At 54.0% G+C, this 11,827-nt stretch overlaps 1 protein-coding gene across 7 annotated transcripts in view; it reads right to left on the bottom strand.

Annotated features, from left to right (window-relative positions):
• PKD1 (polycystin 1, transient receptor potential channel interacting) overlaps positions 1-1,504 on the bottom strand; it is a 50,973-nt gene extending 49,469 nt beyond the window's left edge. For all 7 annotated transcript variants that reach the window (XR_005213518.1, XM_037813963.1, XM_037813962.1 and 4 more), the window contains exon 1: positions 1,083-1,504. Coding sequence is in view for 6 of the 7 variants with exons in the window: in XM_037813963.1 (XP_037669891.1) it covers positions 1,083-1,285 (203 nt within the window). In the remaining variant the exon portion in view is untranslated. The remainder of the gene's footprint in view (positions 1-1,082) is intronic.
• Positions 1,505-11,827: the final 10,323 nt, after the last annotated feature.

Genomic DNA, 11,827 nt, shown 5'->3' on the forward strand with positions numbered 1-11,827 from the left:
TGCCAACCCCAGCTCCAGCACTTACTGGCTGTGAGACCTCGAACAAGTCACAGCATCTCTCCAAGCCTCAGTTTCCCCATCTGTAAAATGGGGCCTGAACCTCAGGGGGTTCTAGTAAGGATTAAACACACCAGTGCACAACACAGGGTCTGGCTCTCCACCTGTCAATCAAGGCTGCCTGTCTTCATCACCTCCGAAATGTCAGTCTGACTGTACCTCTTCAGCATTCTAAACCCGTCCACGCAAACCCCCACCCCCAAGTTCCCAGCAAAATGTCGGAGCCCTTGAACAGGGTGTGCTCAGGCCTTTCAAGACCCCAGCCCACCTGAGCCACCTCCCCTCCTGCCCCCACCCTTCACAGCCCCCCTGCAACCCCCATGGTGGGGGTGCACACTGCATATAAGCGTGGTCTCCTCCAGCTTCCTGGCCTTTGCACAGTCGGTTCCCTCCTCCCTTCCTCCGCATGCAGCAGACTAATTATTACACATCCATCCTTGGACAGCCACCTCCTCCGGGAAGCCTTCCCTACGCATCAGGTGCACGGATCCCTACCTCCTAGCTTCCTGCCCCTGGGCTTCCCAGGTCCTGAGTATCCTAACCAGCCTCAGGCCATTCTAACTCGCCTCTAATTAGCGCTCTCATTAGCGTTTAAGTGTTTGACTCTGGGAGAGCTCGCGGCCCCGCCCCGCACGCCGCCACAGGCCTCCGCCAGCCCGTGTTTGCCGAGCCCCGAGGGTGGGCGCTCGCCTTTCGCAGGCTCCGGGGCTTTCCTCTTCCCCCCTGATCGCGCCAGCGGGCCGACTGCCGGCCGCGACTCCAGGTTTTCCTTATTTAGTCAGGCCGACATCACTGGGCTGGAGCCTCGCCCTGGGAGAGGCCTGGCCCGCGCTGCGTTCTCCCTCCTCGAGGCCGGGGAACGCGCCCACGCCCTGCGAGGCCCGCCAGCCCCGGCGGCCTCCCCTCGAGGGTCCGCGCGCAGCCCCGCGCCGGCGATGCTCAGGCCCAGGCCGCCCCTGCCTCCCGCCCGCCGGCGCCATGGCAACCGGACGGCGGCCGCGGGGGCTCCGCGGGCGGGTACTCACAGCGCGGTGGCGGCGGCGGGGATGTCCAGCGCGGGCCCGAGCGTCCGCAGCCCGCGGCCCGAGCAGTTGACCAGGCAGGCGGCGCCGGGAGCCGGGCCGCAGAGGCACGGGGGCGCGCACGGCCCGCAGGCGCGCCCGGGGTCCCCCGCCAGCGCCCCGAGCCACAGGCCCAGGCCCAGTGCGAGCGCCAGGCGGGCGGGCATCGTCAGGGCGCCGCGCGCATGGCCCCGGCCCCGCCACCAGGCCCGCCCGGCGCGCCGACGGCCGCGGCCCAGAGAGGCCGGGCGCGCGGCTCAGGCGGGGCCCGCGGCGGGCATGGCGGGGCGCGGGGCGGGATCCGGGGCGGCGGCCGCGGCCTGTCTGCCTGCGCGACGCGCGCTCCGCGCTCGGGACCAGGCCGCGCTCTCCGTCCGCCGCCGCCCGCTCGCGCGCTCGCGCTGCAGTGGGGGCCGCGCCGCGCACCTCCTCCTCCCGGCGCGGGGCGGGGCGGGGCGCCCGGAGGCTCCGCCCCCGACCCCAGAGCCGGCCGCGGGGCGGGGCGTCCAGAGGCTCCGCCCTCCAGCCCGAAGAACGGGCGGCGCTCCTCCTCTTCGCGTGGCGAGGAGCCCGGAGGCTCCGCCTTTCGCACGCCGCAGAGCCAGCCGCGGGGCGGGGCGTAAAGAAGCTCCGCCCTACGGCCCCCAGGGCGGGACGCGCTCCTCCTCCTCCTCGCGGGGCGGGGCGGTGGGCGTGGCTGCGAGGCCCCGCCCCCGCGCTGCAGGTTGGGCCTGGGTGCGGGCCTCCCGCCGGCTCTCCGGCCCCCGCGCTCCGCACACGGGTGCAGGTGCGAGCGGTCGCAGCGACCGCCTCCAGCGTTGTCTGAGCGCCCACGGCCTCTGCCCGCCTCGGTCCCTGTCGCGTCCCAGGCGCCTGGCACACAGTGCGCCTTACTTCGCCTGGTGGCGCCCGCCGGGGGAGGCGGCAGCTCGTCCCGGCTGTCCAGGGCGAGGCCGCGGGGCACCGCGAGGCACCGCGACGCAGAAGGGGGCTGGCCCGGGCCGGGAGCCGCGGCCGGGGCTGGAGGCTGCTGTCTCCGCCCGGCGCGGCGCCGCCGCTCTTCTGACTCCTGCTCTCCTTTTCCGGGCTGCGCAGGGCTCTGCCGCGTGGCGCTGTCCTGGGCTCCGCTCCTCTTGTGCGCAGGAGTTAAGTGCAAAAGTTACGCGCAGGGGTGGGAAGAGTTCAAGCCGAGCGACCTGGCTGCACTTTGAAAGCGCGCTCAGTGAAAGAGGCCACACAAATCCCCAAGAGTGTAGGATCCCATCTCAGGAAAGGACCATAGAGACAGAGAAGGCACAGCAGGGTTCCCTGGGGCTGGCGGGAGGGAGACGGAGAGTGACAGCTCATGAGCGCCTACTTTCTTTGTGGGTGATAAAAGTGTTTCAGAATTAGACAGGGATGGCTGCCGGACCTTGTGAGTACACCAAAAACTCTGAATCATACACTCTGAAAGGGTGAATTTTATGAGTTTTTATGGTATGGGAAGTATATCTCAATCAAAATAATAATATCAAAAGTTTTTAGAGAATTAAAGTGTTTGAACACAAAAATGGCCGGTGTCCCTCACTGGTGCCCCCTGAGCCACTCAGCACAGAGTTGATTTTGGGGCACCCCCTACATGTGTCCTGCTTGCACACTCATGGAGCTTACTGAGGGCCCAGGAGCAGGCAGAGGTCCCCCAGCCAGAAGCCCAGGGTGGGGTGGGGCCCAGGGCCCAGCAGCTGCGGTTCATTCACAGGGTGACCCTACCACCTTCTTCTTCTCCAACTCCGAGTATCCAGGAACAATTTCCCACTGCACAGGGAGAACCTCCGTGCAGACAGCGTGGAGTTATAGATCACAGAGGGGATGCTTGGGAGCCAGGTTTGAGATAGGTGGCCCGGGCTGGCGGTGAGCCGGAAGTTAGAGTCTGCGTAAGGGAGGACGAAGGCCTAAGCCGGATTGGGGTTGATGGGAAACAGGAAGCTCAAGCAGGAAAGACCCTGAAGACTGAATGTGGGGGTGTGGGAGAGGGAGGGTCTCAGGTGGTCCCGTACCTCTGGGTTGGGTGCCAGGACAGGTGGAGGGGTCCTGGGGAGGAGGGGTGTGGAGGGAAAAGATGAGGAGCGGATTCTGGACAGGTGGTGCCTGGGGCCACTTACCAGGGTACCCAGAGTGCAGCTGGAGGCAGGGCATGAAGCTGTGAGGGGGTGAGCTCACCTGTGGCAGGTAGAAGACTCCAGAAGCAGAGAAACCCAACCAAGAGGTGGGCAGGAGGCTGAGAGACCAGAGAAGTAGGAGGAAACTGAGGCACAGTATGTGGAAATCAAGGAAGAGGCTTCAGGGGAAGGTCAGCAGCTGCAGTGCTGGGGGAACGGAGCAGGACCTGGGGATGGGGCAGGTGTGAGCCCTTCTCTGAGCCCTCCTTATTGCACAGGCCCACACTTACCCCCACTTGAGGCTTCCAGAACTCTCTAGTCTCCCCACTCCATGCTGTTCCCTTCCACCCCCCTGCATGCTTATTCTTAAGGTTCAACCGATGCTGCAAAGGAGAGGCTAGGCCTCCCTATAATTGTGCCTAAGAGCCTCCTCCCGAATGCCTCTTTGTTGCTCAGATGTGGCCCTCTCTCTCTAGCTAAGCCAACTTGAAAGGTGAAATTACTGCCCTCCCCCTGCGTGGGATCTGACACCCAAGGGAGTGAATCTGAGTGAATTCCACGGCAACGTGGAATGTGACTCCCGGGGAGGAATGTAGACCTGGCATCGTGGGACGGAGAACATCTTCTTGACCAAAAGGGGGATGTGAAAGGAAATGAAATAAGCTTCAGTGGCAGAGATTCCAAAAGGAGCCGAGAGGTCACTCTGGTGGGCACTCTTATGCACAATTTAGACAACCCTTTTTAGGTTCTAAAGAATTGGGGTAGCTGGTGGTGGATACCTGAAACTATCAAACTACAACCCAGAACCCATGAATCTCAAAGACAATTGTATAAAAATGTAGCTTATGAGGGGTAACAATGGGATTGGGAAAGCCATAAGGACCACACTCCACTTTATCTAGTTTATGGATGGATGAGTAGAAAAATAGGGGAAGGAAACAAACAAACAAACAGACAGACAAAGGTACCCAGTGTTCTTTTTTACTTCAATTGCTCTTTTTCACTTTAATTATTATTCTTGTTATTTTTGTGTGTGTGCTAATGAAGGTGTCAGGGATTGATTTAGGTGATGAATGTACAACTATGTAATGGTACTATGAACAATTGAATGTACAATTTGTTTTGTATGACTGCGTGGTATGTGAATATATCTCAATAAAATGAAGATTAAAAAAAAAAAGGTTCAACCGAGATGCCTCCTCCTCCAGGAAGTCTCTCCAGCCCCCCTCTCATGTTTGCATTCCCATAATAAAGCCACTCGGGGGACATATACCTATGGAACCTCTGCCAAAGGCAGAACATTTATCCCTATGTCTCCCAGTCTCCCCAGTGGCCCTCTTTCCTGCCACGTCGCCTCTGTGTTGTCAAAGGTGTGCCGCTCACCAATGACCTTTACCAAGTGTGTGGTGAGAAGAGGTGTTAGTAGGAAGCCAGAAGCTAGCAGGTGGTGGTGGCAAGTGAGGAGAATAAATGTGACATGGGGCCTACTCTTCCCAGACACTTAGCTATGAAAGGAGAGAGAGAAGTAGGGGACAGGAGAAGGGCACAGATCAGTGCTTTCTCATAAGGCAGACACCTGAACAGGTTTCCAGGCTAAGGCAAGGAAGCCAGCAGAGAGGGAGAAGCAGATGGGACAGCAGAGAAGAGGAGGATTGGCGGAGAGAACTTCCTGAGAGGTGGGGGGGAGGAAAGGACCCACGGGCTTCATTCCCCTCCATTCATTCTTTGCCTTATTCTATTGTGTCCTCACAATTCCTGGAGGTGGGTACAGTGACAATTCTCTTTATTTTAGTGCAGTAACTGAGACACAGAGAAGGTTAAGAGCTTTACTAGGTTGCACAGCAGGTAAGTGGCAGGGCTGACCTCATTCCAAACCCAAATTTTAAATTCCAGTCAAATGACAAACCAACAAGATTCAAGGACACAAGATGAAGGAAGATACACCCACAAGAAACAGTGGTACAAAATGAGCAAACAGATCAATCAGGTCTAAATGACTGTTTAAAGGCAGTTGTGAAGTGAAATGCAATTGTGTGGAAAGGCTTTCTAAAACAGAAAAGACATATGTTTAAAAAGGAAAATTAATGATTATCTGGAAATGAAATTTGACATTATCTCAACAAACCCAGCGGTGAAACAGAGAAAATAAAATGTGCCAAAGATCTTGTCCGGTTCAGGGAGGAGGGGATTGCAGAAATGTTTAATTCCTGATGAGATATAGATTTAAAGGTTTTTATTAACCATTAATGATGAATATTAGCTTAAAAGAAAATAGAAAACCAGAGGCAGGGGAAGAAACAAGAAAACCTGATCAGGCCAAGAAAGGATTCAAAAATGAAATGATGGATCAGGGTATTAATCAGAACAAACAAAAATAAGAATAAGACCAAGTATGAGAGTGATCACAATAAATGTAAATGAGTTAAATTCCTCAGTTAAAGGAGAAAGATTCTCAAACTGGGAAGAAACACTAAATGTTGGTTAATGCTATTTACAGGGATACAGCTAAAACAAACACAGGCACACCTTGTTTTATTGTGCTTTGCTTTACTGCACTTTGCAGACACTGCATTTTTTTTTTTTTACAAATTGAAGTTTTGTGGCAACCCTGTGTCAAGCAAGTCTATCAGAACCGTTTTTCCAACAGCGTGTGCTCACTTTGTGACTCTGTGTCACATTTTAATAAGGTAGGTACATTTTTTTTAGACATAGTGTTATTACACACCAACAAACTACAGTACAGTGTAAATATAACTTTTATATGCACTGGGAAACCAAAATATTCACGTGGCTCACTTTGTTGGGATATTTGCTTTATTGTGGTGGTCTGGAACTGAACCAGCAATATCTCCACGGTGTGCCTGTAAGCCCAAAAGGCTGAAAATAAGGGAACAGAAAAATGCAAACACAAAGAAAGTAGGTTGGCAGTATTAATACCAGAACATCTAAGGCAAAAAGTATCAAATAGTATCAAATAATCGGGTTTTTTACACTAATAAAAGGTGTAATTTATGTAGAAGAGATAACACATCTCTGTGTTCTCAAAAGTAGAACATCAAAACACAAAGCTAAAACTATTAGAAATACATAATTTGTCCAAACCAAAATCATTGTGAAAGACTTGTATATCTTCCTCTGAATTCTACAAATAAAGTAGACAAAAATGAAAGACAATAAAGACAGAATTTCAGTAGCAGTTAACAAGCTCTATTGTATGCAACAATATTTAGGCAAGATAAGAGGAAAGTATTAGGTCAGAATTTGGTTTTAGGCAACACTGCCCCCTAGAGGTTCTCTTGGGTCATGCACCTGCTCCACCCCACACACCTGGAACCCCACCAGGCTTCAAGAGCTGCCCGCAGAGGACCTGGGGACAGGACTGGACATCCTGACAATTAGGGGGAACCCTAGATAATCAAAAAGTAAATGTGATGAACTCTATAAAGACTATAATTCTTTTAAAATGTTTTTAAAACATTTTTTGATGGATCATATATGAGGCTCTGAATTAAATCTCTGTAAATTCCCCAAAGTAGAAATCTGATGGCCACATTCTTTGATCACAAGGCAATGAAATGAATGTCAATTTTTAAAAAATCTAGCTATGGGAGCATGAGGAGACTTTTGTGGCTTATAGATAGGTTTGTTATTTTGATAGTGATCACGGTTTCATGGCTGTATACAGACATCAAAACTTATCAAATTGCACATTTTAAATATGTGCTGTTATTCTGTGCCAATTAGACCTCAGTAAAGCTGTTTTTTTTTTTTTTTTAAATCTAATCATTTATAGTGACAAAAAACTGGTCTGTGGTAGCCAGGGACAAGAGATGGGATGAGGGGATTACCACAAAGGGGCATGAGGGCACTTTGGGGAGTGATAAAAATGTATCATATCAAGATTGTGCTGATGGTTACATGATTATATATTTGTCAAAACTTATCAAACGGTACGCTTAAGATTGGCAAAAGTTATTGTATGTAAATTACATTTCAGTAAGGCTGATCTTTTTAAATTTAACCTTTTGGAAATTGAAATACCCTCTTTTTAAAAACTCTTGAGCAAAAAAATCAAAATTAAAATCAGATTATATAGAAATGAATAATAATAAATATACACCACAGGCAACCTGTGGGATGCAGCCAAAGCTACAAGGGGAGAGAAACTGACAGCATCCATTGTTTCTTTATAAGTATGGAAAAATAAAAGTTTATAAACTATGCATTCATTCCAATGTTCTGGAAAAACAACTCTAAAAGAAACCTTAAAAAGTAGAAGGAGGGAAATAAGGACACCAAGAGCAGAAATTAGTTATTTTAATTTTTTCAAAGGAGTAGAATTGATTAATAAAATCAAGAGCTATTTTTAGTATATAAGACCATTGAGACTTAAACAAACAAACAGACAAAAAACTTGCTGGCAAGTGTGACCAAAAGAGAGAGGAAAAGGGAGAGAGAAGGCTAAAATATAGAGCATTCAGTTTAAGAAAGAAGTTCAATTCACAAAATGAAAAAGTTAAAAAGTATAAGAGAAAACGATGAGCAATTGCTGGCCTACATCTTTGAAATCTAGATGTGTACACAGGCACACACAACACACACACACACACACACACACACACACACACAATTAAAACTGACTCCAGAAGAAGTAGAAAACCTGAATAGACCAATAATAGAGAAAGAAATTGAAAATACATCAAAAAGTCATGCCAGGAAAAGACAATTAATCCATGTTGTTTCGTGGGCAAATTCTATCAAATGGGGAAGGATCAGATCGTTGTGATTTCACTTATACTGTAAAAGAACAAAGAGGGGAAAAAACAAAACATCTCAATTATCTTGTGAGTCTAGCATAATCATGATACTTAAACTAGACAGAGATGGCACAGAAAAACAAATCTGTAGTCCGGGGAGTTTGGGGTCTGCCTCAGCCACAGAACACTTGTTTCAAACAAAATCTGACACAAAACCCCAAATTGGAGAACCCCAGCAGCACTGTGGGAGTCTGAGCAACGGCTCCTAGGATATCCAGGAACCTGTGTCACCTCCGATGACAAAGGGGCTCCATGGATGGGGTGAGGTCTCTGGATGGGAGGTTCTCCTGGATTAACCCCCCTGAGCCTTAAACGTACTCGGAAGGACACTCACAAGGCGGACAGAGAACCCTGGAGGATGGAAGAGAAGGCAATGCAACCAGGAGGGCCGAGATTAGGTGACATGGCTGCTAGAACCCCCAGAAGCTGGAAGAGGCCAGGAACAAAGTCTCCCCTGGAGCTTCCAGAAGGAACCAGCTTCACCCACACCTTGGTTTTGGCCCGTAGGACTCGTTTCTGACTGCCGGCTCTCAGCAGGCACAAGATCGCAGTGGTAGTGTTTATTTTTATAAATATGAATAAAACACTCAAGGGCAGCCCTGGCATGGGACAGGGGCAGGCCCAGCGCTGACGATCACGGATATGCCAAGTGTGCATTTCCCTGCCGGTGCGGGCCCCTGCCACGAAGCCCCGGACACTTCCGGAGCACACGGACCGGGGAGGTTCTGTGCTGCCCACAGCCAGAGGCCTGGCCCCCGTCGGGCTCTGGGAGCCAGTCTCGTCCCTTAAACCACGTCCTCCTCTTCCGAAATCCCCTGCTCAGCCTCCGGCAATGGCCGAGGAAGCCTGTCTGGGAACTGGACGCTGCTGCGGCTGAAAATCGGCTCCCAGCGCCTTTGTCAGCGAGGCCACCGCTATGACAACCAGCGAGGGACGCACACGACTCCAGCACCAGCTCATCCTCCCTGGCAGTCTGGGCACCTGCACACCTCTCCCCGGCCGCGGGAGCCACCGCGCTGCGGGAGCCGTGACGAACGGGTCAGCACACCTGCAAGGACACCGTCCTCTCCCTCCCGGAGGAGCCCCTTCCTCGTCGGGCGGGAAGGGGCACACGGGGGGGCACTGCCCTCTGTCTGGCAGGGCCTCAGTGGGAGGAGGGGAGCCATTTGCGGGGGGAACAGGACACACCTGGGCCCGGGGAGAGCACCTGGACAGCACACCTGGGAGGTCACGGCCTCCTGGAGAGTCAGTTCCTTTCTCTTTCCGGAGAGTCACACTCCGCGCTGCTGCCGCAGGTCCCCTTCTGACGTCTCCATGGCAACGTTCGCACGGATTTCGTAGAACATAAGGTGTCTGAGCTGGAAGGGACCGTGGAGATCAGCTCCTCCCACCCCCTCACTTCACAGAAGGGAAGCAGGCCCAGAGAGGGTGTGCCACACGCCCAGGGCCACACAGCCAGCCAGGGACCAGAGGGCCCTCCCCCACGGGAACCCCTCTTGGCCAGGGCCCTTTTCCCCTGAGAGCACAGTCTGAGTTTGGACACTCACTCCCCAGGAGGTGCTCTGGGGGCAGCTGAGAGAGAGACGGGCCTGGGGGGCTTTGTGCCCATCCCCCCTAGCTAAAGGACCCCTGAAGTCTAGCTTCACTCTCCATGCAGCCCCTGAGCTCTGCGTCCGGTGCTTGGCAGGTGCTGGCCTTGGTGGGGGCAGTGTCCTCAGGCTGCTCACAGGCTGATGAGGAGGACAGCCCTACCCCTGGGGGCACCACGAGACCAGGAAGTGGGAATGGGGGAGCCAGGGAAGACTCCCCGGAGGAGGTGGCTCTGAGTAGGGATGGGGCATCCAGCACTCTCATAGAGGGCCAAACCCTGGGAGAGGGGTTGAGTGTGGGGGTGAAGCTTGAGGGCTGGGAAATACAGACCCAGAGGGAGAGCCTGCCCTAGGCGCCTGGTCCCAGAGGGTTGTCATGGCTGGGGACTCATGCACCCAGTGCCCCAGAACCAGGAGTGACAGGATAACAAGTCAGAGGGCAGCGCTGGGAGCTAGAGGCCATGGGCACGAGAGGAGCCCAGGGCCCAGGCTGTCCAAGGGGGAGGGGGCCTGGACCGGGGCCTCCTGAGGCTGGAGTAGACCTGGGGTCTCTCTGGCCTCTTACTGGGACATGGTGGTGTGTAGATCCTCCCCTGCCAGAGGTGTGGAGGGCTGTGAGCGACCCTCCCGAGGAGCATGCTCCTCACCCCCCACCTGTGGCACAGCCTCAGGGCTCACCTTGGCTGCAGACCCTGCCTCAGGGACCTGTCCAGGCCTGCAGGGGGTCCTCTCCTGTTCAGGCTGGAGGTCCTGAGGAGTTGGACATCCCTGGGCCCTGCCAAGGCCACCCTCCTGGCCTCCCCCACCCATCAGGCCCCTTTCTTCCCCTGGCTGGCAGTCTGCTCTAGTTGGCAGTAGCTGCGTAACAAACGATCCCCCCACATGCTCACGAATCTGCAATTTGGGCAAGGCTCTGGGGAGGCTGGCTCACCTCTGCTCGGCACAGCGCCATCCAGGCTGGAATACCCAACACCGAGATGGTGCTTTTACTTGCAAACCGGCAGATGGTCCCTCACCCTGTGGGCGTCTCCCCAGGGCCCCTTGGGCTTTCTCACAGCATGGCAGCTGTTCTGAGCAGACCAAGTGTTCCAAACACAGGAAGGGGGATCTGCCAGTCTTGTGAGGTCTGGCCAGAAACCAACGCAGAGTTGCTTCCTGGTTAAGCTGCTAGAGCAGCCACAGCCCCTGCCCAGACGAGGGGAGGGGGCCCAGCCCCACCCCCGCTGGGACGAGCAGCAGAGAGTCTGTCATCTCTAACCCAGTCTCCACACCGAGGACTCACCTCCTGGCCTGTGGATTCTGTCTTTCCTGGAGGCTTCCTCTGCCCCTATTACCTCTGCCCCAGGTGAGTGCAATCCCCTCAAACTCATCTGCCTGCCCACAGTCACCACCGTCCATCACCCCTGCTCTGCTCAGACATGCCGCATGCCTCCCTACTCCCCCGAACGATTTCCACACTCATATACGTGACACCCAGATTTCCCTTACAATCTGCCCCCCCTCCTACCTTACCAACTTGACTATCTCCTATTTCCCACCAAGCAGCTGGGCCACACTTTGCCCTCTTCAGCTCAACAGCCCACTTGCTGGCACTGTGAGCCTTCACGTGTCCCCTCCCCATCCCTCCAGCTGGCCAGCTGCCCTGCCTGCTCTGCTGTTGGGCTCCTGTTCAACCTTCAAGGCCCAGCACAAATGCCCCCTCCTCCACAAAGCCTGGCTCTCATTCCCCCACACGCTCCTCTTGGGTCATCCACCTTGGAGCGTGCTCGGCACTAAATCCTCGTCAGCAATGACATGTCCTCCTGAAGTGACGCCTGTGTTTCTAACTTGCATTTCTTCCATCCATTAACTGTTTCTGAGGCCTGGAGCTGGCTGCTGGGGATACAGCAGTGGCCAAGACAAGCTGGTTCCCGTGCCCGGGGAGCTTGTGTTCCAGAGGGTGAGACAGATTGCAGATGGAGGAACCAAGAGACATGGCGAGCAAAGATCAGGAGGATGGCTGGCAGGCAAGAGAGCAGGGGGCCGTGCTGCAGGGGCACAGACCAACCTGTTTGCATTTGCATTTGCATTTGCATGTGAATTTGCATGTGAAGTCTCCTAATTTTAAAGGTTGCCGGGGCACGCCTGTCTCCACCGCTGCAAGGTCCCCTCCCCTGCCGGCCCCC

The sequence above is a fragment of the Choloepus didactylus genome, chromosome 21 (genome assembly GCF_015220235.1).
Source record: "Choloepus didactylus isolate mChoDid1 chromosome 21, mChoDid1.pri, whole genome shotgun sequence".
In the NCBI taxonomy this organism is placed as follows: domain Eukaryota; kingdom Metazoa; phylum Chordata; class Mammalia; order Pilosa; family Megalonychidae; genus Choloepus; species Choloepus didactylus.